Genomic DNA, 23,847 nt, shown 5'->3' with positions numbered 1-23,847 from the left:
TCAGTGGCAAATAAGCTGAGGTAATTTCAGACAATTCTTAGGGCATTTCTGCAATGATGTCTTTGGACTCTACTGAGTCCAAGAAGAAAAGGTGGAATTTACATGTTATTTGTCACACAGGACTCCTATATTACATTACTGCCCAGGCATCAATATTATATAATACTAAAATCCTGATAATAACAAATGGGATAGAGCTATCTTAAAGGTTCTTACCTCTTTACTAGTTTTACTTGACATTGTTGACAATCCTTTGCCTCAGCAAATTTAAGATGTATTCACCAAACTAAGTAGCTAAATATTTCCAATGAGAGAATTTATAACTTTGATATAGAGTATAAGTACATGGTCAACCTTTTGTTAAAAGTCTTCAATGGAAAAAAGACAGGCAGTTTATTGGCCATCACCTGTTTTACACTGAAGATGAATTTCAACCCCATTGTTTTTGCCTTCTCACCAACCAATGAAGATTATAATTTGCTGTACACTTTTTGATTAGCATTGGTCTTCTAATTCCAGTGACTATCATGGAGCATGTTTGCTCCACATAAAATGTACTATTACTGGAGCAAATGGATGGCTGCTGTGGAACCAACATAGATGGGCAACATAGCGGAGCAAAATGGTTGCTTAACAGTATTGAATTTGCTTCCAAGCACAAACAGGTTTTGACACAGACAACTGTAGTAATTTAATTTCATGGAAAATAAATGGTGTACACTGTGTTACACTTTTCTTCAATGACAACATATCCTTCTTTGTAAAAAGAGATAAGAAGACCTATTATCCTTTGAGCCAAGTTATATTTAGACAATTATTAGAATATCCAAAATAAAAAAAACTACCTTTTCTTGAAGTTTGACTTTATTTAGATTTTATTTTCCAGTTTCATCAAAATAATACACTTCCACTGATTGAAACACTTGCAAGACAATATACCAATACCTTCCTATTAAAACTGTATTGCATTCCTATATTCATGACTTAATTTTAAAAGTCCCAAAGGCATTAGATTTCTAAGAATGCAAATTATTTTTAAGAATGTGCTTATAGAGAAACACAAGTTTTATTGCACAATTGTCATTGAGATTATAAATTTTAAAACCATTATCTTCTGATCACAGGTATCAATACTGCATTATTTCAAGTATTTAATAGCTCAAGTACCTAGATATGCTGACCTTTATTCTCAATCTGGAGTCTAAACATTATTCAATTGCCAAAGTCCACAAGACATACGATTTATCTAATGGAAAATTACCTTCTGATGCTTTCACTCACTACCTGTAATATAATTTGAGTTGAAATGTTTAAGCTAATTCTCTAATACAATTATGTTTACATGATACTAAACACAGTCACAAGATTTATTTTCTGTTCTATTCTAATTAGCAAATAATTATAAACACAGTATGAAAAACATTAATAAGATGGAATGTAGTTAACACACATTTGATTCATAGTAATGTTTTGTGCTGTGTCAGTTAACTGACAAGGTTCACATTAATAAATGATGTAAGTTATTTTAGAAACAGACTACATAAATGCAGAGCCTATAAACTGTTGCCTTTCTTACTGCAACATCTGAAACTATTATCAATTAGAATTAATTTAAATTAGTATTTTTAAGTCATTAAATAAGCTTTTTGAAAAAAGTACAAATGGGTTAAGACAAAGAAAAACGTTCTTAAATTTTGGCACACTGCACTCACTACAAATTGGATTGCTTGGTGTTTATCTTCAGTTATTTTGTGTTTTCATAATCCTTTGTTGAAGTAAACATATTCCACTCCAGGACTGGTCTCTCGAACTTTGGCTTGAATATCATGCTCAAGATGGTTCACAGACATAGAACTGTAAGAAATTAAACAAAAGGCATCTCAAGACAGTTCAGGCATATAGTATCTCACAAGCTGTGCAAATGTAGATGGAAATCTAGGTACATAATTTTTATTCAAGTTTATATAATGACTCTATACTATGGTTTGGTTATATGTTTACATCCTAAATGAAAACTAAGTTGCTGTGGTGCATTTTGTAAACCTACATACTACTGCTACAGTGCACCCATGATGGAAGAGGTGAAGATTCATTTACTGGCAGGGGCACCGATCAAACAAATGGTTCTGTCCTGTACAGTATGCTTAAATATTGCGGCTGCACCTATCCAGGAGTATGGTGATCATTCCATTACACACCTGACTTGAACATTGCAGATGGTGCAGACTTTGAGGGGCCAGCCAGGTGGTGCCTCAGTAATTGGTGATGGGCTGCTAGCTGTTCACACTATATATAAATATAGGAACAGAGGAGAGGATATCCAGCTTTGCAGATGATAATCATCTTGGAGGCAGGTAAACAACATAAATTAAACAAGTGGGTGGAACAATGACAAATGCAGTTTAGTGTTTCAGGTAGTATGCTTTGGATGCAAGAATGGGAAAAGGGGACACAATCTAAATGGGTTATCAATAGGTAGCTGGATAAAGGGACTTACTTGTCCCTACTCCATTACAAACTATCTTGCAAGTGCAAAAGACAATCAAAAAAGGTTGAGGATGCTTCAGTGGCAGAGATATAAAAACAAAAAAAGTCTACTGAAACACTTGACAGACCTCATACGCACTACTGTATTCAGTTTTGGGCAGCCCACCTTAAAACTAGCCTTGGATTCACCAGATGATTTATGGGATGAAGGAACTGAACTATAATGACAGAGTAGATATACTTGGAATATACTCCCTGGAGATGAGGAGGTTATGAGTGATCTGATAGAGATGCATAAAATAATACAGTAAAGTACAGGATAAAATAGGGAATGATTCTTTCCTCCGGGGGGTAATCTAGAACAAAGGAACATCATCTTAGAATACAAAGAAAGATAGATTTGCATTTATATAGCACTTTTTCACAACCTCAGATTGTCCCAAAAAGCTTTACAGCCAATGAAGTATCATTATTGTAATGTAGGAATATGAGCTAAGTCAGTTTTTTATCCACTGGCATTTGTTGCCCATCCCTAATCGCCCTTGAACTGAATCACTTGCTGGGCCATTTCAGAGGGCAGTTAAGAATCAACCACACTGCTGAGTGTCTGGATTCACATGTGGACCAGACCAGGTAAGGATGGCAGGTTTCTTTCCCTGAAGGACTTTACTGAACCAGATGGGTTTTCACAACAATCAGTGATAGTTGTCATGGTCACCATTACCGAGACTAGCTTTATATTCTAGATTTACTAATTGAATTTAAATTCCACCAGCTACCGTGGCGGGATTTGAACCCATGTCCCCTGTGCATTAGCCTGGGCCTTTGGATTACTAGTTCAGTGATATTATCACTATGTCACCGCCTCCCCAAAGTTTAACTTGAACAAAGTGAGTGTTGGAAAATTTCTTTACACAATGTACTACCCCTATAAGGCTATTGATGAAAAATTGATTGAAGTGTTTAAAAAGGAGACAGGTACTCAGGAAGCAATTGATATGGAAAAAAAGACAACCTATTAAGGTGAAAAAGGCAAAGGTATTATGGCTCACAAAATGGCATTGCGAATTAGTCACATCAAGCAAGTCAGAAGTCAAAAGTAGACTGGACTTCGTACACTCGGCAGGTTCCCATTAGTTAATAAAAAACCAACAGCTTGGCTGCTGGTTTTGGTACCAGCTCACAAATGACCAAATTCATTGAATTCAATTTCTTAAAATGCTATGGTGTACCTCTGGATCACCAATCTGGTAAAGTAACCACTACCCTACCATACCTTATCCAAACATTTGAAACACCAGAAGCTTGCTACCCTTACAAAATAAAGGCTGATGTGGTCAATCTTTCCCTAGACAGTTAATGACTTGTTCTTTGTAGCACTTAAGATAGCACATCATTTATCTGTCCATTGTCCAATTTGTTCCATACTTGTCAGCTGTGATTTAGTCATCTTATTAAGATGGATAACTAATGATTCCACCAGAATGTTGAAAAAGATGAAACGGTGGGATTCTAAGGGATTCCAGTGTAGCTTCTGTGATAAGACAACAAACATTAATTTTCATGATCCAGCGTTTGAGTTTTCTCTTGGCATATATTCAGTTCAACAGGTACGCTGGAAGAGTGTGACTTTTTAAAAATGATATTGGTGTGGCACATATTCACTGGAAAGATGAGCTGTTATTTAAAATATTTATTACAATGAATAGTGGAAGAGTTCTGATTCAACAGAGAATAGAGGGATGTAAGCCTGGCACCTAGAGTTATGTACAGGCTTGGAACTGGACTTAAAGCTACTGGATGACATGGATTGTTTCTGCTGATAAAAAGTAAAACGAGCAATGTAAAATATCAAAAGACGTATTATGCTTGAACCGGTTTCTTACCTTTTCTGTGGAAACAATGCACAACAAAGTGGTGTGGCAAATACTAAACTGAAATGAGAAAGAGTACCAACAATAAAAATGGACAGAACACAACCAATTTTTCACACATACTTCCTTCCCAAAGTATTTGAAATATCCCACTATTTATCAAACCATCAAGGCATGGTAACAGTTCCATCAGTATTTTTGACAATACTTGCTCTGAATATTAAAACTAATTTTTTGAACAAATATTGTTTAATTAATTTTAAAATGTTGTAAGTAAAGGCGAGTGAAAGATTTTATATGGGCAGATTCTTCGGCTCGGCGAGCAGGGCAGGGCCTGCTCGCCAAGGCGTAAAATGACGCAGGGTGACGTCAGGCATGCAACCCGACGTCATTGCGCATCATTTACATTTTCAGTTTGGCGGGCATGCAGCTGACTTGGCTGCAAATCCGCCAAACTGTCAAAGGCCTTTTAAGACAAAAACAGAATTACCTGGACAAACTCAGCAGGTCTGGCAGCATCGGTGGAGAAGAAAAGAGTTGACGTTTCGAGTCCTCATGACCCTTCAAAAAGAGCATCTCCTGGACTCGAAACGTCAACTCTTTTCTTCTCCGCTGATGCTGCCAGACCTGCTGAGTTTGTCCAGGTAATTCTGTTTTTGTTTTGGATTTCCAGCATCCGCAGTTTTTTGTTTTTATTATTAAGGCCTTTTAAGGCCTGTTGAAAAGCAATTAAGGCAATCAGCTGAGCTGCTTAAGGTTGGTGGGCAGGTGAAGAGCTCAGTCGGCCTTCATGTTTTTCATGGAACCTCATCCATGGGCGGGATGAGGTTTCATGAACGATTTAAAATTGTCAGAAAACTTTTCATTAAAATTAATGGACATATCCCAGCTCATGTGACAGTTTCACATGAGGGGATGTCTTAAAAATTTTTACAACACTTTATTAGACTGTTTAAACTTTCCCTCGGAGATTTCTGCTCTTTTGCATGCATCACGCTGGGTGGGCCTTAATTGGCTCGCCATGTAAAATGGCGGTGCCCAGTCGATCAGGGGTGCCGATCAGCTGTGCCCGCGCCGGCCCCGCACAAGCCTCCGATGAGGAGAGAATTCTCCCCTATATTTTTTTCATAACTGTTTTAATACAGACTCAGTGCAAGATAATCCCCTGCTGTTTTATACTCTCTGCTGTTTTATGAGAAGCCCGTTTAGCTGTAGTGTAGTACACTTTTTAAAAATGTTTAAATTTGTAATCTTCTAAAATGAATTACAGCAAATCAATCTGATTTTATCCTTTGTTTGAATGAAGGAGCCTGACTTATACAAACTTTGGATGCAGTGGAAAACAGACCCACAACTACCTGCATTCTCACCTACATTACACACTGTTGCTGGGCCTCACTGACACTGACAAAGGGATGGAATCCTTCCATCTTCAAACTGAAATTCTTGCCATGGGAATTGTGGTATGTAGGTGCATAATTTGATTCAATGCCAGTGGTGAGTGACATTGCTACACCACTTGTTCCATTGGGCAGAATTTTTTGCCCGTCAGGCGGGCAGGCCCAACCCAATCACCAGTGGGCGGGGAGCTAATCCCTGCCGGAGAGGCGGGCCCCGCTGCCATTAAGGCCCACCCAGCGTGACATCCGGCGGGAAGCGCTATCTGTGCGAGCGGTGGGGGGCGGAATCCCCAAAAACAAGAGTGCGCTCTTTCGCGTATACGCAGGAAAGAGTGCACATCTCCCTGAGACTAAGTGCTGCCTCAGAGAGGTCGCTTACACTTTGAAAAATATGAAAAATAGAAAAAAACAATTCCCTAACACGTCCCCCTCGTGTGACAATGTCACATGAGATGGGACATATTCATAATTTACATAATAACTTCATTAAACTTTTTAAAACCATACATGAAACCTCATTCCGCTGGTGGATGAGGTTTCATGTTTTATATATTTGCCGCCGGGGCTCCTGGCCTGCCCGCCAACCTTAATGTTGGACGGGCAGGTCCTTTAATTGTATAATTGATCCTGTCAATGGCCTCAATTGGCTGTTGACAGGTTGGCGGGCCCGTAGCTGATTTTGCTGCGCTCCCGCCTTCCTGAAAATTTAAATGGGCCGGGATGATGTCGAGGGTTCCACCACCTGATGTCATCCTGTGTCATTTTATGTGTCAGCAAGTGGGCCCCGCCCCCTACTCACCAATGGCAAAATTCTGCCAATTATTTTTATGATGTGAGCTATTGTAATCTGGAATGCACTACCTGAAAGTGTGGCAGATTCAGTAGTGACTTTCAAAAGGAAATTGGATATATACTTGAAGGGAAAGAATCGCAGAGCAATAAGAAAAGAACAGTGGAGTGGGACTAGTTGGATAGTTCTACCAAAGTCATATGGCCTCCTTCTGTGCTGGATCAGTCCCTCATTCTATACCACAAACTCATGATGCTATTCATGAAAAATGATTTTAATGACAAACTTTTTGTTCAGAGTCTTTTACTTTTGAGATGACAGTGATAAATCTATAAAAAGAAATATTCTATAAAGAAACTTCAAATAACTGGTAAGATGACAGTAGCGCTGCCTCCAATATCTATTTACTCTAGGTAATGATATGCCAGTTATGAGATTTCAAAATATGTCTACTCACCAGACTCCCACCAAGCCCACTTGAATTGGTGCACTCATCCATGGGAATCGCTGTAAGAATGCAAACATCAGTAACTTCAATTTTGTAAATTTAGATAGAAATATCAGTACTGCTACATTATTTTACTAACCCCAAATAGGCATCAACAAGCTAGCTACATTTTGTATTGGAGATACAGGTTCATATGAAGGAAGTATTAATTCATTAATGACATTTATAAGCTTTTATAAGAACTGGTAAGTTAAACATAATTGTAAACATAGTCATTGCAGTCAACCTGAGCAGCTTGATTCTGAAAGTTTAATCAATCCTTTTTCTTGCTAATGTTCTCCACTCCTAAAGTTATTACTTCCTTTTTGAAGTAGGATTCCATTGGTCCCTACTTTTTCTCCAGTATCTTGTTTAAGTTCTCATCACATATGTGAACCCTAACAGCTGAGTGTCAGCCGACTCATAGAACTATTGCATATGTAATTTACTAAATGAGGCATCTCAGATGTGATTTTACGGAATGCAGAAAATGGAACATAGCAGTATAGCCTAAAGTAAATCCTGGCAGCAAATTAAAAGGTCTCAGGTGTAACCCAAGGAAAGGGAAAAGTGTAATCTTTCTCAATTGCAGAATGATAATTTCCTATGGTTGGAAAGTAGCCAGAGAGATAAACAAAAAGAAAGATAACATTGCTCCTTGTATACTTAAGGTTTTATTTGCTTCAACCAGATGTTTTTAAAAATATAATGTAATTTTTTTCTTGGAAATAATCAGTTTTCAAATTTACTGGATCTTTGTGCCTCTGCTGTCATGATAATGGTGATAAAGATGTATTCTTTGACAGCCAGTTACAAAAATTATTACTTGCATTTATATTGTGGCTTTAACATAGTAAAATGTTCAAAGGCAATTCACAGGAGCATCAAACAAAATTTGACACTGAGTCAAATGAGGAGATATTAGGGAAGATGACCAAAAGCATTGTCAAAAAGGTAGGTTTTAAGGAGTGCAGTAAAGGAGAAATAAAGGTAAAGAGGCAGAGAATTTTATGAAGGGAATTCTGGACCTGAGGCACTTGGCTGCTGAAGGCACAGCTGACAGTCATGGTTCAATTAAAGTCGGGCTGCTCAGGAGGCCATGATCAGTGTAGTGCAGATATCTTGGAGGATTATAGGGCCATAGAGGTTACAGAGATAGCTGGGGTGGGAGGTAGCACCATGAAGAGATTTGGAAACAAGGATGAGAATTTTAAAATCAAGTTGTTGCTTAACTGGAAGTCACTGTAGATGGGTGATGGGTGAACATGACAGAGATAATTGAGATATGGGAAACAGATTTTTGGATGACCTCAAATTTACCAAGGGTGGAATATGGGAGACCAGCCAAGACTGCGTTGAAATAGTTACACCTAATACCTAGAGGTAACAAAGGCAAACATAGATAAATATTTCAGCAGAAGATGAACTGAGGCAGAGGGAGGAGGAGTTGGGTGTTATTAGGGTAGTGGAAATAGGCGATCTTAATATAGCGTGGATCAGGATCAAATATGACACCAAGGTTGCGAACAGTCTGGTTCATCCTTAGACAATTTTCTGGGTGAGGAATGGAGTTGCTGGTTAAGGAATGGAGTTCATTGTCATCAATGTTCTCTGTAATACCATCAATCAATCAATAGGCAATGTGCACCACAAAGGCATAATTTTGCCTTCACCCACACCCCCTCACAAAAAAAAAAATGGCACACAATGCATTTCAGGGAATATACAGAGCAAAAATCAAAACTAAATCTATCCATTCCATGACAATGAATATCCACGCTCAAACACTCATCACCATCATGCTGCTGCCACAATTTTTTTTAATGTTCTCTTCATCTTAGATAGCATAGCAGCAGGCATTTAGGGGCACCAATCCCAAGGGTCTCAAAGCACTTTGGTCTGATTTTAACTCCATGTAAATGAATAGGTTTTGAGTGAGTTAAAATTTTGCCTTTTGTATCCCAGTAATTTAATTGCCCCCATGTCTGCTTTACCTCACTTGTCCATGGTGTTTAGAATATAAATTATGAAGTCCCTTCTTCACATTGAGGATACCCTCCATTATGTTGTGTTATCATGGCACTACCACCATGGTAAATGTTAGCTTTCGAACAGATCTAGCAACTCAAGACTGGGCAACCATGAGACACTGTGGGCCACCAGCAGCAGCAGAACTATACTCAAGCCACAATCTGTAACCTCACGGCCAGGCATATTCCAAATTCTACCATTACAGAATTTGTAATTCAGTTTGGGTTTTGCCAGGGCCACTCGGCTCCCAGCCTCATTACAACCTTGGTTTAAACATGGACAAAAGAGCTAAACTCCAGAGGTGAGGTGAGAGTTACTGCCCTGGACATCAAGGCAGCATTTGACTGAGTGTCAAGGTGCCCAAGCAAAACAGGAGGCAATGGGAATCAGGGGAAAACTCTTCACTGGTTGAAGTCACACCTAGCACAAAGGAAGATGATTGCGGTTATTGGGGGTCATCTGAGATCCAGGACATCATTACAGGGGTTCCTCAGGATAGCGTCCTAGGCACCTGCATCTTCAGCTGCTTCATCAATGACCTTCCCTCCATCAGAAGGTCAGAATTGGGGATGTTCGCTGATGATTGCACAATGTTCAGCACCATTTGCAACTGCTCAGATAATGAAGCAGTCCATGTCCAAATGCAGCAAGACCTGGATAATATCCAAGTTTGGGCTGACAAGTGGCAAGTAAATTCGCACCACACAAGTCCCAGGCAATGACCACCTCCAACAAGAGAGAATATAACTATTGCCCTTTGACATTCAATGGCATTATCATCACTGAATCCCCCACTATCAACATGCTAGGGGTTACATTGGCCAGAAACTGAACTGGACTAGCCATATAAATACTGTGGCAGGTCAGAGGCTAAAAATCCTGCAGCAAGTAACTCACCTCCTGACTCCCCAAAGCCTGTCCACCATCTACAAGGTGCAAGTCAGGAATGTGATGGAATACTCTCCACTTGCCTGGATGAGTGCAGCTCCAACAACACAAGAAGCTTGACACCATCCAGGTCAAAGCAGTCCGCTTAATTGGAACCACATCCACAAACATTCATTCTCTTCACCACTGATGCCCAGTGGCAGCAGTGTGTATCATCTACAAGATGCACTGCAGGAACTCACCAAGCCTCCTTAGACAGCACCTTCCAAACCCATGACCACTACCAGCTAGGAGGACAAGGGCAGCAGACACAAGGGAACATCACCAACCGGAAGTTCCCCTCCAAGCCACTCGCCATCCTGACTTGGAACAATATTGTCATTCCTTCGTCGTCATTGGGTCAAAATCCTGGAAGTCCCTCCCTAACAGCACTGTGGGTGTACCTATACCCCATGGACTGCAGCGGTTCAAGGCGGCAGCTCCCCACCACCTTCTCAAGAGCAATTAGGGATGGGCAATAAATGCTGGCTGAGCCTGTGATGCCCATATCCCATGATTTAGAATTTTAAAAAAATTACCAAGTAAAGCAGTGATGAAAAAGCATTCATTAAAGTACTTGTTTTTCTTCTAGTTCATTACAACGTTTTATGCATTTTAAGATTAAAAGGTCAGTAGTGAAATGAGTGAATAGCTTCATTAATATTTTTTAAAAACAGGAAACAAAATGAATACTGCTGGTTATTACACTAGCATCAGAATGACTCCATAAACAGAAATAATAAAAATTCAAAACATAAATATCAAAAAAAAACCTTACTTTTAAGAAGGCTTTCCTTTCCAAGGTATTCATTAGAAATGGAGGGATAGCTGAAAAAAAGCTCATTTAATAAATTAACAATATAATCACAAATAAAATAACAGAAAAAGCAGGTTTCTTTGGTAACACTAGGAAGTAAACATGTTTCTAATGTTTTAGATTCTAGTCCAATGCAATCACTACACAAGTATTCACGATTGACATTTACAACAGATAGTTTTGAATCCATCAGAAAAGGAATTTGAATTTCTGTAAAGCATTCTGTAAACATTTGGGTAAAAAGTTGATCAAACCTAATATGGTAAAAGTAACATTTCTGGTTTTCCAGTTGGAGGCATTGCCAGCATTAATACCTGACGAGACAAAGAACCATGCGAGCGAATTTTATTGATACTATATTTCAAGATTGTTCGGGGAAATATATTAACATTTTAAAATAAGAAACGGTAAATTAGAAAGTATGCACTTAAGCCATTTGCTTCCTCTCCGTTCACACCAACTTTCCCCAACTGTTCCTGAACAAGAAAGATAAGTTTCCTCATCAAGATGAATTTGTAATTGACCTGATTTTCTTAACTGAATCTAATTTTTATCTATTTTATTATTCACCAAGTTATCTAACAGGTCTCCTTGGTCTTTGTGCAGAGCCAGTGGTAAATAAGTACAAAAATAAACTTGCTAGGTAGGGTTCAAACTCAGCAGAGAAACACATGACAGGTATTGTGAAGAGAGTTCTTATTTGCATTTTTCTTTGAAAGTGCTCGAAAGTATAGCTCTACATTTCCATATAAAGGTCCTTACCAAAGCTGGTCCATGTTATTTGGAAGTCAGTGTTTTTAAGGTCAAGGCTAGAGTTTTGCGATTTCGGTCAAGATATCATCTTTCTGCCACTAGCTTTCCATCCAAAATCAGGCTAAGAAATGTTAGGATCTACCCTCAGAAGCTAATCAAGTTTGGATGACAAGCAAAGGTGGGCCTCCTGAATTCTACTATTAGAGCTACTAGCAATCAATGCTAAATCTAGCAGCAACCTAACATTGTATCTGAATTCTGAAAATCAAAAACACAAGACACAAAAATAACTGTGGTTAAAAAAATCTGCTTCAATCAAACTGGAATTGAATTATTTTGTAAAACATAACTAGCATGCAAATATATCAACATGATAAATCATAACAATTACCTACTGTAAATTTGGAATAAGTATGTAAGACCATAAGATGTAGGAGAAGTGGGCCATTCGGCCCATCAATTCTGCTCCGCCATTCAATGAGATCATGGCTGATCTGATAATCCTCAACTCCACTTTCCTACCTTTTCCCCATAACCTTTGATCCCCTTACTGATTAAAAATCTATCACAGCCTTGAACATACTTAACAGCCCAGCCTCTACAGCCCTCTGTGGAAAAAATTCCACAGATTAACTACCCTCAGAAGAAATTCCTCCTCATCTCTGCCTTAAATGGGTGACCCATTACTCTGAGATTATGCCCTCTGGTCCTAGACTCTCCCATAAGGGAAAGCATCTCAGCATCTACCCTGTCAAGCATGATTTCCCCTTAATGAAGCCATGCTGACTCTGCATGATTATATTACGCATTTCTAAATGCTCTGTTATTACATCTTTTATAATAGATTATGACATTTTCCCAATTACAGTTGTTAAGCTAACCAGCCTATTAGTTACCTATTTTGTTGTCTCCCTCTCTTTTTGAGAAACGGTGTTACATTGGCAGATTTCCATTCCTCTGGGGATTTTCCAGAATCTAAGGATTCTTGGAAGATTACTACCAGTACATCCACTATCTCTGCAGCTACTTCCTTTAATATCCTAGGATACAACCCATCAGGCCCAGGTGACTTATCGGCCTTTAGCCTCATTTTTCTCTAATGATAGTTATTGTACTTATTTCCTTCCCCACTTTTGCCCCTTGATTATTTAGCATTTTTGGAATGCTATTAGTGTCTTCTACCGTGAAGACTGATGCAATTCAACTCCTCTGCTATTTCCTGGTTCCCCATTATTATTTCCCCAGCCTCATTCTCCAAAGGACCTTTGATTACTTTGGCCTCTCTCTTCCCTTTCATATATTTAAAGAAGTTCTTATTGTCTGTTTTTATATTACTTGCTAGTTTACCCTCAAAGTTTATTTTCTCCCTCTTCATTTTTTTTTGGTCATCTTCTGTTGGTTTTTAAAACTTTCCCAATCCTCTGGCTTACCACTTTTAACTTGAGTGACTCAGGAAGTCATTTTATCAAAACTGTTTACTTTTAATACTATGAAGGTCCTGTGGCGCAATAAGTAGTGTCCTCGTCTCTGAGCCAGAAGCTCTGGGTTCAAGTCCCACTTGATAGCCAAGGAAGGTATACTCATAATGTGGTCAAACAGGTTGATTACCAACCTGCAAATCCTTCCAACACATGCCAATGGCTGGCAGTAAGAGGCGACTTTCCTGGTCAGCCATGCAATGGAAAAAAATTCAAACTTCTAACATCACTATCCATAACTCCAGACTACAATATGCATGTAAAAGTGCATGTTGCCACAGCAACTCTGATTCCGAGTGGTCTGTAACACAACACTTATAGTACTACTGACCCATGCCAGGAGCAGCCATGAGGATCCTAGAGATGACCACTTGTACAATAGCCTGTTGAGCAGCTTTTGCTGATTCTCCTAGTCGGTTACCATTCTCATCTGTTACTGGTATTCCATGTTTCAATTCTCTGTGGAATGAAAGCAGACAGTGAAGATTTTTGGAATGTTTGGTGTTGCAAACTTCAAAGCAACACTTGTCTCCATGCAGAAAGACTTTTTGTCAAAGCAAAAAGAAATGCATTACAATCTATATTTTCGTAAACAATGAAAATATTTAGATGATTACATTTTCTATGCTTCTTTAAATCAGTGCCTATCTGCTTATTTATTGGAAAAAAACTTACTTATAGCAATTTAGAACTAACTTTTCAAAAATACTAATTTTCTGAAAATGCACTGAGGGTGGGGCACAGAATGCAGTCTGGGTGGGGACCTTTGATGCCTATCACCAAAAGTGGCTTGGTAGCACCATCCCCTTTTCAGAAAGGCAGACTCATTATGATCGAGGCATCTTTTGGTTTGTGTCGCCATGTTAAATAAGCTGATGAAAAGATTTTCAGAAGCTTAAATCATGCTGTACTGAGAAACATATTATTCAAGTTAGGTAAATGGAGTGCCATTATATATGGTGGATAAAAACTACAGGTTTTTTTTTAAAAGTAAATATTGAAGCGTATTTAAAGATTTGATGTTCTCTTTGTATGGCCAACAATGGGAGAGTTAAAAAGGGAAAAATGTAATTTCAAAAATATTCCCAATCAAGGGTTTTTAGTCTCAGTAAGCAGTAATGATGATGGGCAAGTTATTCCTCACAAAGAACTTATACTGATCTTACCGGGCTTTTGTAGCATTCTGACTACTTTACAGCAATTGAGAGTTGTGTGAATTTCCTCAAATTTTTCCAGGAATATCAATTACAGAAAGTGTAACATAATAGGTTTGTTCCCAGCACTCTGCTAAATTCTACTCTTTAATAAGGAGGCTCTCAGGAATAGTTCACTATGACCACCACTTGATTTTGGAGAAATGCCCAAACTCTGCTTGAAATCTCTCAGTGCAAATCTGGAATTGGATAATCCACTGCATGATGCATCGTGCCACCCCTAGAATTATTTCATTTTGAAATTTGTGTTTTACTGCTATTGAGACAGTAAATGGAAAACTCACCTTTGTCTCATTAAAGGGATATTTATACAGTTGGCAGCAGCTACTGCAGCAAATGGAACAAAGCGTCCTATTAGAGGTGTCACACGCTGCACAGAAGAAATGGATCATTAATTACTTCCTTTACAAGAATAACTGAGGGAATCAGTCCAAATCTTCATTATTATATCTGTACAAATGTCTAAACATTATTAATTTTTTGTCTCCTGAACATTTTCCCTTATCCATATATTACCAACAGGTTGTTACTAATAGTGTTCATTATTTTGTCTCTTATCAAATGGGAGTACTAAAGAATTCAAAACTGGAATCCTGAGAAATGTAGCAGGAATCTGTCTACATGTTGAATTATGTTCTCACAAAGAGTACTGATGCAAGAGAGACTAATTTAATTTTCTTTCATTTAATCTTGATATTCCTTATAACTAAATATTACATGGTGTGTGAATTATTCTTCTATTTTAGAATTGATCTCGGTTATGTTAAATTGTGAACCACACTAGGCTTTTGTCATGCATCATTAATTGCAAATAATCCAGATTAGAAAACACACTCAAAATCAAGGAAAGGCAGAGTTAAAGAAAAATTTGAACATCTGAAGGAATTCAATAATATTCATACAAGAAAAAAAAAACATTCTTGCATTAAAGCTCACATCTCTGCTTAGTGGATAAATATGTTGTAACATGTGAAATACTAGCGTAGAAGCCTCAACTAGAAACAACACTAACAATTAGCGTCAGTATCCTTGCACTGGAAAGGAGTAAAGTTATCCAGGGTTCGGTTCTTGGTTATTATAGTATCCTTCAATAAAGTCCATGTGTACATGACCAGGCAAGCATAGGATCAAATTAGCTCTGAACCACCTACTGATATGTTTTTTGAATCTTGAACCAGTGGGTCTTTTGCAATGTATCCCTTCAAATCCTTCTATAGTTTTGAATATTTCTGTTAGATCTCTCCTTCACTTTCTCTGCTCCTTGAATACAGCACTAATTTTTCCATAATTATGTCTTTCATTCCTGGTATCCTCATGAAATTGGCAATACATATTTTCCATAGTTCCAATATCCAATAGCGGATAAAATATGCACGTATCAAAAGCTAATGATACCTTAGTTAGTGAATTAAGGCCAAGAGCCGTTGCTACTGCACCTGTTGTAGCAGACACATAGGCTGTACCAAGTTGGCTGCAATTTAAACAGGAAATAAAATAAAAAATCATAATTGTATTATATTCTTAGAACTTCTAGAACAAAATCTAACAGCGTTAACTATGATGAAAACACTATTCTGTTTTCATACTAACTGTAAATAAATACTCTATTTCTACAAGAAGTTAATGTATACAAAACAAATACATGAAATACGTTAATTTTATTTTGATCAACAAAACCATCATTTGGTTGGCATCTGAAATACAGTCCAAAACAGAAATTTATAACAATGTCTCACTGCAATCTTAACAGAAACACAACCTACCCTACAGTTATTGGAGCGTCTCCACTTCTGTTAGTATAGTTCACAATAGCATTGAAGGACTGATTAATCCACTGCCAGAAAACCACTGCTGGAGTAGTTCTAAAATCAAATCAATAGGAAACATTACACTTACTATATTTAGTTATAAAAATAACTGTTTTGGAAAAATAATAGGGAAATTGTTCAAAGCCCATATTGGATCACAATTTTCCCTACACCTGTATTTTGTTCTTTTCTTTATCTGTATTACAATTAAGGGAAACACTTGTAAAAAAAAAAAAACAAAAGTAAATGGTCAAGGTTCATGGAGCTAGGAATCACCAAAGTTGAAGGTAAGGTATATCAGGAATTAATGATTAAGATAGTTTCAAGCTTGAAGATTGTAAGAGGATGACATGAAACTTGGTGGGAATGTGAGTGGTGAGGAGGATGTTGAGGCTTCAAGGCGATTTAGACAAGTTGAGTGAGTGGGCAAATACATGGAAGATGCAGTATAACATGGGTAACTGTGAGGTTATCCACTTTGGTAGGAAAAACAGAATGGCAGAGAATTATTTAAATGGTAATAGATTGAGAAATGTTGTACAAAGGGACCTGGGTGTCCTTGTACACCAATCATTGAAAGCAAACATTGCAGGTGCAGCAAGCAGTTAAGATGGCAAATAATATGTTGGCTTTCATTGCGAGAAGACTTGAGTACAGGAGCAAGAATGTCTTACTGCAGCTGTACAGGGCCTTGGTGGGACTACACCTGGAGTAGCGTGTGCAGTTTTGGTCTCCTTACTTAAGAATATACTTGCCATAGAGGGAGTACAGCAAAGGTTCACTAGGCTGATTCCTCGGATGGCAGAATTGTCGTATAAGGAGAGATTGGGTTGACAAGGCCTGTATTCACTGGCGTTTAGAAAAATGAGAGGGGATCTCATTGAAACGTATAAAATTCTGACAGGGCTGGACAGAATGGATGCAAGAATAGGTTTCCTCTGGATGGGGGAGTCGAGAACAAGGGAGCACAGTCTCAGGATATGGGGTAGACCACTTAGGACTGAAATGAAGAGAAACCTCTTCACTCAGAGGATGGTGAACCCGTGGAATTCTCTACCACAGAAGGCTGTGGAGACCAAGTCATTGGATATATTTAAGGAGGAAATAGATAGATTTCTAGATACTGAAGATGTCAAGGGGTATGGGGAGAGTGGGAGTAAGGCATTGAGATAAAAGATCAGCCATGATCATATTTAATGGCAGGACAGGCTTGAAGAGCTGAATGACCTACTCCTGCTCCTATTTTCTGTGTTTCTATGAAAGATTGGGGGTGATGACGTAGCCCGGTGGGGGGCAGTGGCGCTGGGTTGGTTAAGGGAGAAAATAAGTTTCAATATCTTAAGATCACTGAGAAAGAATGATATAGGTTAGGAGATGGGTTATGACTTCAATATAGTAAAGATACAGGAAGTTGGAGCAAGTGTAGAAGAGAAGAAGGGTAAGAGAAGCACTGACCAATAGAGCACAATGTATATACTGTAATATATCGCTACATGGCGGGGTGAGAGTCAGTTCTTAAATAAAGTCAACAATCCGTGCCTTGATTTGTAGCAATGTGGTGGAAGCAGCTTATTTTGAAAATTTTCAATATAAAGTTAATAACCTACAACAAACCATGGAGATATTGATCACGTTATTACTGTTAAATAACATTAATGCCATAGAAAAAAATGTCATTTGATACCTTGCAAAATTTTTATCCAGTTCTTCTTCCTATATAGCCGTGTCCCCTATTAGTATGGTCATGTAATGCTGCTATGGAAGAGCTGACAATATACTTTCTTTCAAAACTGCTCAACAATAACTTGTATTTATACAGCACTTTGGATGCAGCAAATGACCCAAGGCACTTCATAGGAGCATTATCAAACATAATTTGACACTGAACCACATATGGAGGTATTAGGGCAGATGACCAAAAAGTGGTCGACAAGGTAGGTTATAAGGAACACTTTAAAAGGAACAGAGAAAGGTAGAGGGGTGGAAAGGTTTAGGGAGAGAATTCCCCATGTTTGACAAACTTATTGGAGTTCCTTGAGGATGTGATGACCAGTGTGGATAAAAAAGGAACCCAATCGATGTAATATATTCAGAATTCCAAAAGGCATTCAATAAAGGTGTCACATGACATTCAATACGCTGTCACATAAAAGGTTACTGCACAAGATAAAACCTCGTGGTGTTGGGGAAATGCATTAGCATTGTTAGAGGATTGGCTAATTAACGGAAAATGGAGGTTCAGGATGAATGGATCATTTTCCGGTTGTCAAACTGCAACTAGTGGGGTGCGACAGGGATCAGTGGTGGGGTCTCAACTATTTACAATCTATATTAATGATTTGGATGATGGACTTTAATATATTGTAGTCAAATTTGCTTATGATAAAAAGATAGGTGGGAAAGCAAGTTGTGAGGAGGACACAGAGTCTGCAAAGGGATATAGATAGGTTAAGCGAGCAGGCAAAAAATTTGGCAGAAGGAGTATAATGTAGGAAAATGTGAGGCCATCCACTTTGGCAGGAATAATAGAAGATAGATTTTTAAATTAAGAGAGACTGCAGAATACTGCAGTATGGAGGAATCTGTGTGCCCTCCTACATGAAACACAACTATTAGCATGCAGGTACAGGAAGGCAAAAGCAATGTTGCCTTTATTGCAAAGTAAGGAAGTCTTGTAACCACTGTACAGGGCATTGGTAAGACTACACCTAAAGCACTGAGTACAGATTTAAGGAGGGATACACTTGTATTGGAGGCAATTTAGAGAAGGCTCATTAGGATGATTCTTGGGATGAAGAAGTTGTCTTTTGAGGAAAGGTTGAGCAGGTTGGGCCTATGCTTAGTGGAATATAGCAGAATGAGAGGCATTCTTACTGGAATAAAAAAGATTTGGGAGGGGATGGGTGATGTGGGGAGGTTGACTAGTTGATGCCAAAAGGATGTTTCCCCTCATGGGGAATTTAGAACTAGGGGGCATGGTTTCAGAATAAGGGGGCTCCCATTTAAGGCAGAGAAGAGGAGGAATTTATTTTCTCAGGGGGATCAAGAATCTTTGAAATTCTCTACCCTAAAAAGCTGTGCAGGCTGAGTCACTGAATATACTCAAGGCTGAGATAAGAAAGATTCTTGAACTACAGATGAGTCAAGGGATATGGGGAACAGACAGGAAAGTGGCACTGAGGCCAAGATCAGAACAGCCATGATCTTTCTGAAAGGCGGACAGGCTTGAGGGGCCATATGGCCCACTCCCATTTCTTATGTTCTTATTCCAACACTTAGGAACTTGGCAGCTGAAGGCACAGCCACTAACAGAGGAGCCATTAAAATGGGGGATGCTTAAGAGGCCAGAAATGGAGGAAAAGAGGATTGTAGAGCTGCAGAGACAAGACCATGGAGGGATTAAAAACAAGAATGAGAATTTTAAAGTCAAGGTGTTACTTTTCTGGAAGCCAATATAGCGAGCACACAGGTGATGGGTGAATGGACTTGGTATGAGTTAGGATACAGGCAGCAGAGTTTTAGATGACCTCAAGTTTATGGAGTGTAGTCAGCTATTTGGAATAGTGAAGTCTAAACCTAACAATAGAATGGATAAAAGTTTCAGCAGCATTTGAGATGAGGCAGGAATAGAGCCAGGCAATCTAGAGGTGTAATTATGCGATCTTAGTGATGTAGTTGGAAGCTCATTTCGAAGATGAATTTTAAATTAAGTGGATATTTTAGTTCAGTCTCAGAGTTGCCAGTGAAAAGGTTGGACTCGGAGGCTAGGGAACTCTTCCTTAAACACCCATCCTGTATGGTTCTAACTACTGGCTCACCTCTAACTTTTTCTTTAAAGCTCTTGGAAGCATAGTAACTACCAAAGTGTACAATGGTTTTTCTTGCTTGACTCATTGAAGTCTAGATTCTATCTCATAAATAACGCTGAAACTCTCCTGATCAAAGTTATCAGTATTATATTGTATACCAATCTCTCTCCTCATGCCCTCTTTGGTTTGCAACATGCGTGGCCTTTCCATCATCCTCAATTGGCTCTTCTCTGTGATCAATTTATATGGGCCCTTTCTAATCCTGCCTGTCCCAATGTTGACAGTATAACTCCTGCAATGGCTTTTCTTCCCATGGGTTCTGATGATGGATCACAAACCTGAAACATTAACCCTATTTTCCTCTTTTGACAGATGTTTCTGAACTGTTGAATTTCCAGTATTCTCTGTTTTTAAGTTAGACAAGCAGAGAAGTTTCATAATTGGTGGAGGAAATATTTTTTCTATAAAAAGTAATTAATACAAAGCTTGTCACAAATTTAGGAACTACTTATTATTTTAAATTATACAAAGGCTTAGCAAAATTCAGGAATTATTAAAAATGTTCTGACAAAGGACATTGACCCAAAATGCTAACTCTATTTCTCTCCACAAATGCTGCTTGATCTGAGTGTTTCCATTGTTTTGTTTTTACTGAAAAAATACATTTTGTAATTGCTACTGTTTTTTTATTTCAGTACATAAATCGCCAGTTAAAGCCCCAAACATGGTCTTCTGCAGTGTTTTGCTGATACCTTTAAGGACAAAGAAAACCTGTGCCCTAAGTAATCCAAAAAGGGTGTCTATTCATTATTCTGTGCGGATTACATTACTTTATCTATTAAGGCAAGTGAAAACACTTGAGAATGTTGATAGCTCAGGTACACCAATTAAGTGTTGTCTGAAACACAGTAGCCAAAAGCAAACCTAGAGTAAAACATACAAAAAAAAGCAAAACATAACTTCATTCATGGTCTTATCATCTCCCAGTTACGTATACTGTTTACTGTTCTCCTTCTCAGTCTCCTAAGTTACTTATCTTACACTGCCTTGTTCACTGGTATTCACCAATTTCCACTAGTTCCAGTTCCCCCAGTATGTTGACGTAAAAATTCTCAATGATAATGGTGAAATCGGGCAGAGTCAATATGGATTTATGAAAGGGAAATCATGTTTGACAAACCTGTTGGAGTTTCTTGAGGATGTCACTAGCAGGATAGATAAGGGAGGGCCACTGGATGCAGTGTATTTGGATTTTCATAAAGCTTTTGATAAGGTCCCACACAGATTAGTAAGCAAATTTAGGGCTTATGGGACTGGGGGTATACTGGCATGGACTGAGGATTGGTTAATAGATAGAAAACAGAGTAGGAATAAACTGATCACTCTCAGGATGGCAGGCTGTGACTAGTGGGGTACCGCAAGGATCAGTGCTTTGGCCTCAGCTATTCATAATTCATATCAATGATTTGTAATGTAATGTTTCCAAGTTTGCTGATGATACAATACTTGGTGGGAATGTGAGTTGTGAGGGAGATGTAAAAAGGCTTCAAGGAGGTTTAGACAGACTAAATGAATGGGCAAGAACATGGCAGGTGCAATATAATGTGGAAAAATGTGAAGTTATTCACTTTGGTAGGAAAAACTGAGTGCAGATTCATTCTTAAATGGGAGAGATTGAGAAGTGCTGATGTCCAAAGGGATCTGGGTGTCCTTGTTCATAGCTCACTTAAAGCTAACATGCAGGTGCAGCAGCAATTAGGGGCAAATGGTATGCTAGCCTTTATTGCAAGGGGATTTCAGTACAGGAGTAAGGAAGTCTTGCTGCAGTTGTATAAAGCCTTGATGAGACCACACCTGGGGAAACATTTTCCCCTGTGTCGGGGGTACGCGTGACCCCGATCGACTTCCTCGGTCAGGGCTGCGCCACCCTTTTACGGGGGTGGGCCAGTGCGATGCTCGCCTGGAAGCGCTGAGTGTTCCCTGTGCAGGCTGGGTGAGGGGGGATTTCCTGGGTCGGGCCGGAAATCTCCCTGAGGCACAGAGGTGCCTCAGGGAGATCAGTTTGATATTTAAAAACTGAAATAAATTAATTAAAAACTTTTAAAACGTGTCCCCTCAAGTGACACTATCACATGAGCTGGTACATGTCAAAAGAATTATTTTTAAAATTTTTATTGAATTTTAAAACACTCATGAAACCTCAACCTGCTCGTGGATGAGGTTTCACAAAAAATGCGAAGGCCGCCTGGGCTCTTTGTCTGCCCGCCAACCTTAAGGTTGGACGGCAGCATTTAATTACTTAAATTAGTTTTTAACAGGCCTTAATATGTCTTTGACACAGTCACAGTCACAGCCTCCGCTCGCCAACCGGAGAATTCAGCCCCTGGAGTATCATGTGCTGTTTTGGTCTCCTTACTTAAGGAAGCATATCCAGCTGTAGAGGGAGTGCAACAAAGGTTCACCAGGCTAATCCCGGCGATGGCGGGACTGTCCTTTGAGGAAAGATTAAAGAGACTGGGCCTATATTCTCTAGAGTTTAGAATGAAAGGTGATCTCGTTGAAGTGTACAAAATTCTTAGAGGGCTCGACAGGGTGGATACAGGAAAGATGTTTCTCCTTTTTGAGGGACAGTCTCAGAATAAGTGATAGGCCATTTAGGACCGAGATGAGGAGCAATTTCATCAGTCAGAGGGTGGTGAATCTTTGGATTCTCTAAGCCAGGGGGCTGTTGAAGCTTCGTCATTGAGTATGTCCAAAGCAGAGTTTGATAGATTTCTAGCTACCAATGATATCAAGGGATATGGGGATAGTGAAGGAAGATGGCATTGAGGTAGAAGATCAGCCATGATCTAGTTAAATGGCAGAGCAGGCTCAAGGGGCCAAATGGCCTACTCCTGCTCCTATGTTCTCATCCTTGTTCCTCCATGGTCTTGTTCTATTCTATCTATGCAAGCTCACGTTCCAGCCCTGTTTTGGATTTCCCATCCTAAACTCCCCTGTGTTGCCAGACCTTTATCATTCTCAAAAAGAACCTACTGAAGGGCAAGTCATCCACCATTTGTTCTTCCTGAACCTCTGCTCAGGTGCTTGAACCTTGCTTTGTACCATGTCTTGAGATGTTTCATTACAGTTAAGGCATTATAGAAATGCAAGATATTCTGAGACAAGAATCGTGTGATACCTGAGCCATCAACATAACTAATATTTTCTAGATAATACACTGGCCTCAGCACCCATGCCACCCTTTAGAGGAATCCATTTTATATTTTAAAAGTCTTGTACCTTTGTGACTTCCTGTTGTGCAACACGTATTTGCTGTCTGGCCACATGTTTTCTGTCCAGGTCACACCTCTATCTTGCTATTTGTCATGCTATTTCCATAGCATTTGGATGACATGCTATCTCTCTCACACCTGTGAATTAGTTTTATACTGTAAGTTATAAGGCACTTATATTTACAGTTATAGAAACCTTTCAGTCCTCCCAACACTATATAGAAAGAGAATTTTGTCGAAATATAACACAGGAAAAGGCTGCTTATTCAACAACCAGTCCATGCTGGTGTTTTTCCTTCAAATGAGCAGTGGCCCTAATGGCAAATGCCTGCTTAATTCCCTTTGCCTTCAACCATCCATCTAACCTACAGTGACAACACTGGGTAATGCTAGTGCTCCTCCAAGCCATTTCCCAGATTCATTCATTCATTCATGGTAGAGGCAATGTGTAAAATGTTATAATTATTTTTTCTCTTTCCATACACTCTGTTCCTTGCAGGGAAGTTTTACCTTAAATTTATTGATGCTTTACTCAGTATTTGTTTGACGTCTTCTGGCCTGTCATGCTGTGTTATCCCCAGACAGTAAGTCTGTTCTTACTGAGACTGAATTCTGCTGCCATTGTCTTCCCATTCTGTACCTTCCCTGTCCATCCCTGCTGCTGCAGAGTTTCTTCAATGCTCCATCTTTAGGCCTG

At 39.0% G+C, this 23,847-nt stretch overlaps 1 protein-coding gene across 4 annotated transcripts in view; it reads right to left on the bottom strand.

Moving 5' to 3' along the window:
- Nucleotides 1-857: 857 nt before the first annotated feature.
- Nucleotides 858-23,847, bottom strand: part of LOC121281560 (sideroflexin-1) — a 75,454-nt gene continuing 52,464 nt past the window's right edge. For all 4 annotated transcript variants that reach the window (XM_041194526.1, XM_041194528.1, XM_041194530.1 and 1 more), the window contains exons 4-11: nt 16,022-16,120; nt 15,654-15,729; nt 14,543-14,628; nt 13,376-13,503; nt 10,775-10,824; nt 7,009-7,058; nt 4,374-4,421; nt 858-1,854 (exon numbers count right to left, since the gene is read on the bottom strand). In XM_041194526.1, coding sequence (XP_041050460.1) covers nt 1,758-1,854; nt 4,374-4,421; nt 7,009-7,058; nt 10,775-10,824; nt 13,376-13,503; nt 14,543-14,628; nt 15,654-15,729; nt 16,022-16,120 — 634 coding nt within the window. In that variant the 3' untranslated portion in view covers nt 858-1,757. The remainder of the gene's footprint in view (nt 1,855-4,373; nt 4,422-7,008; nt 7,059-10,774; nt 10,825-13,375; nt 13,504-14,542; nt 14,629-15,653; nt 15,730-16,021; nt 16,121-23,847) is intronic.

Source organism: Carcharodon carcharias, chromosome 8 (genome assembly GCF_017639515.1).
Source record: "Carcharodon carcharias isolate sCarCar2 chromosome 8, sCarCar2.pri, whole genome shotgun sequence".
Lineage (NCBI taxonomy): Eukaryota > Metazoa > Chordata > Chondrichthyes > Lamniformes > Lamnidae > Carcharodon > Carcharodon carcharias.
Note: the sequence above shows the minus strand (reverse complement) of the source record. Positions and strands in the feature narration are given on the sequence as shown.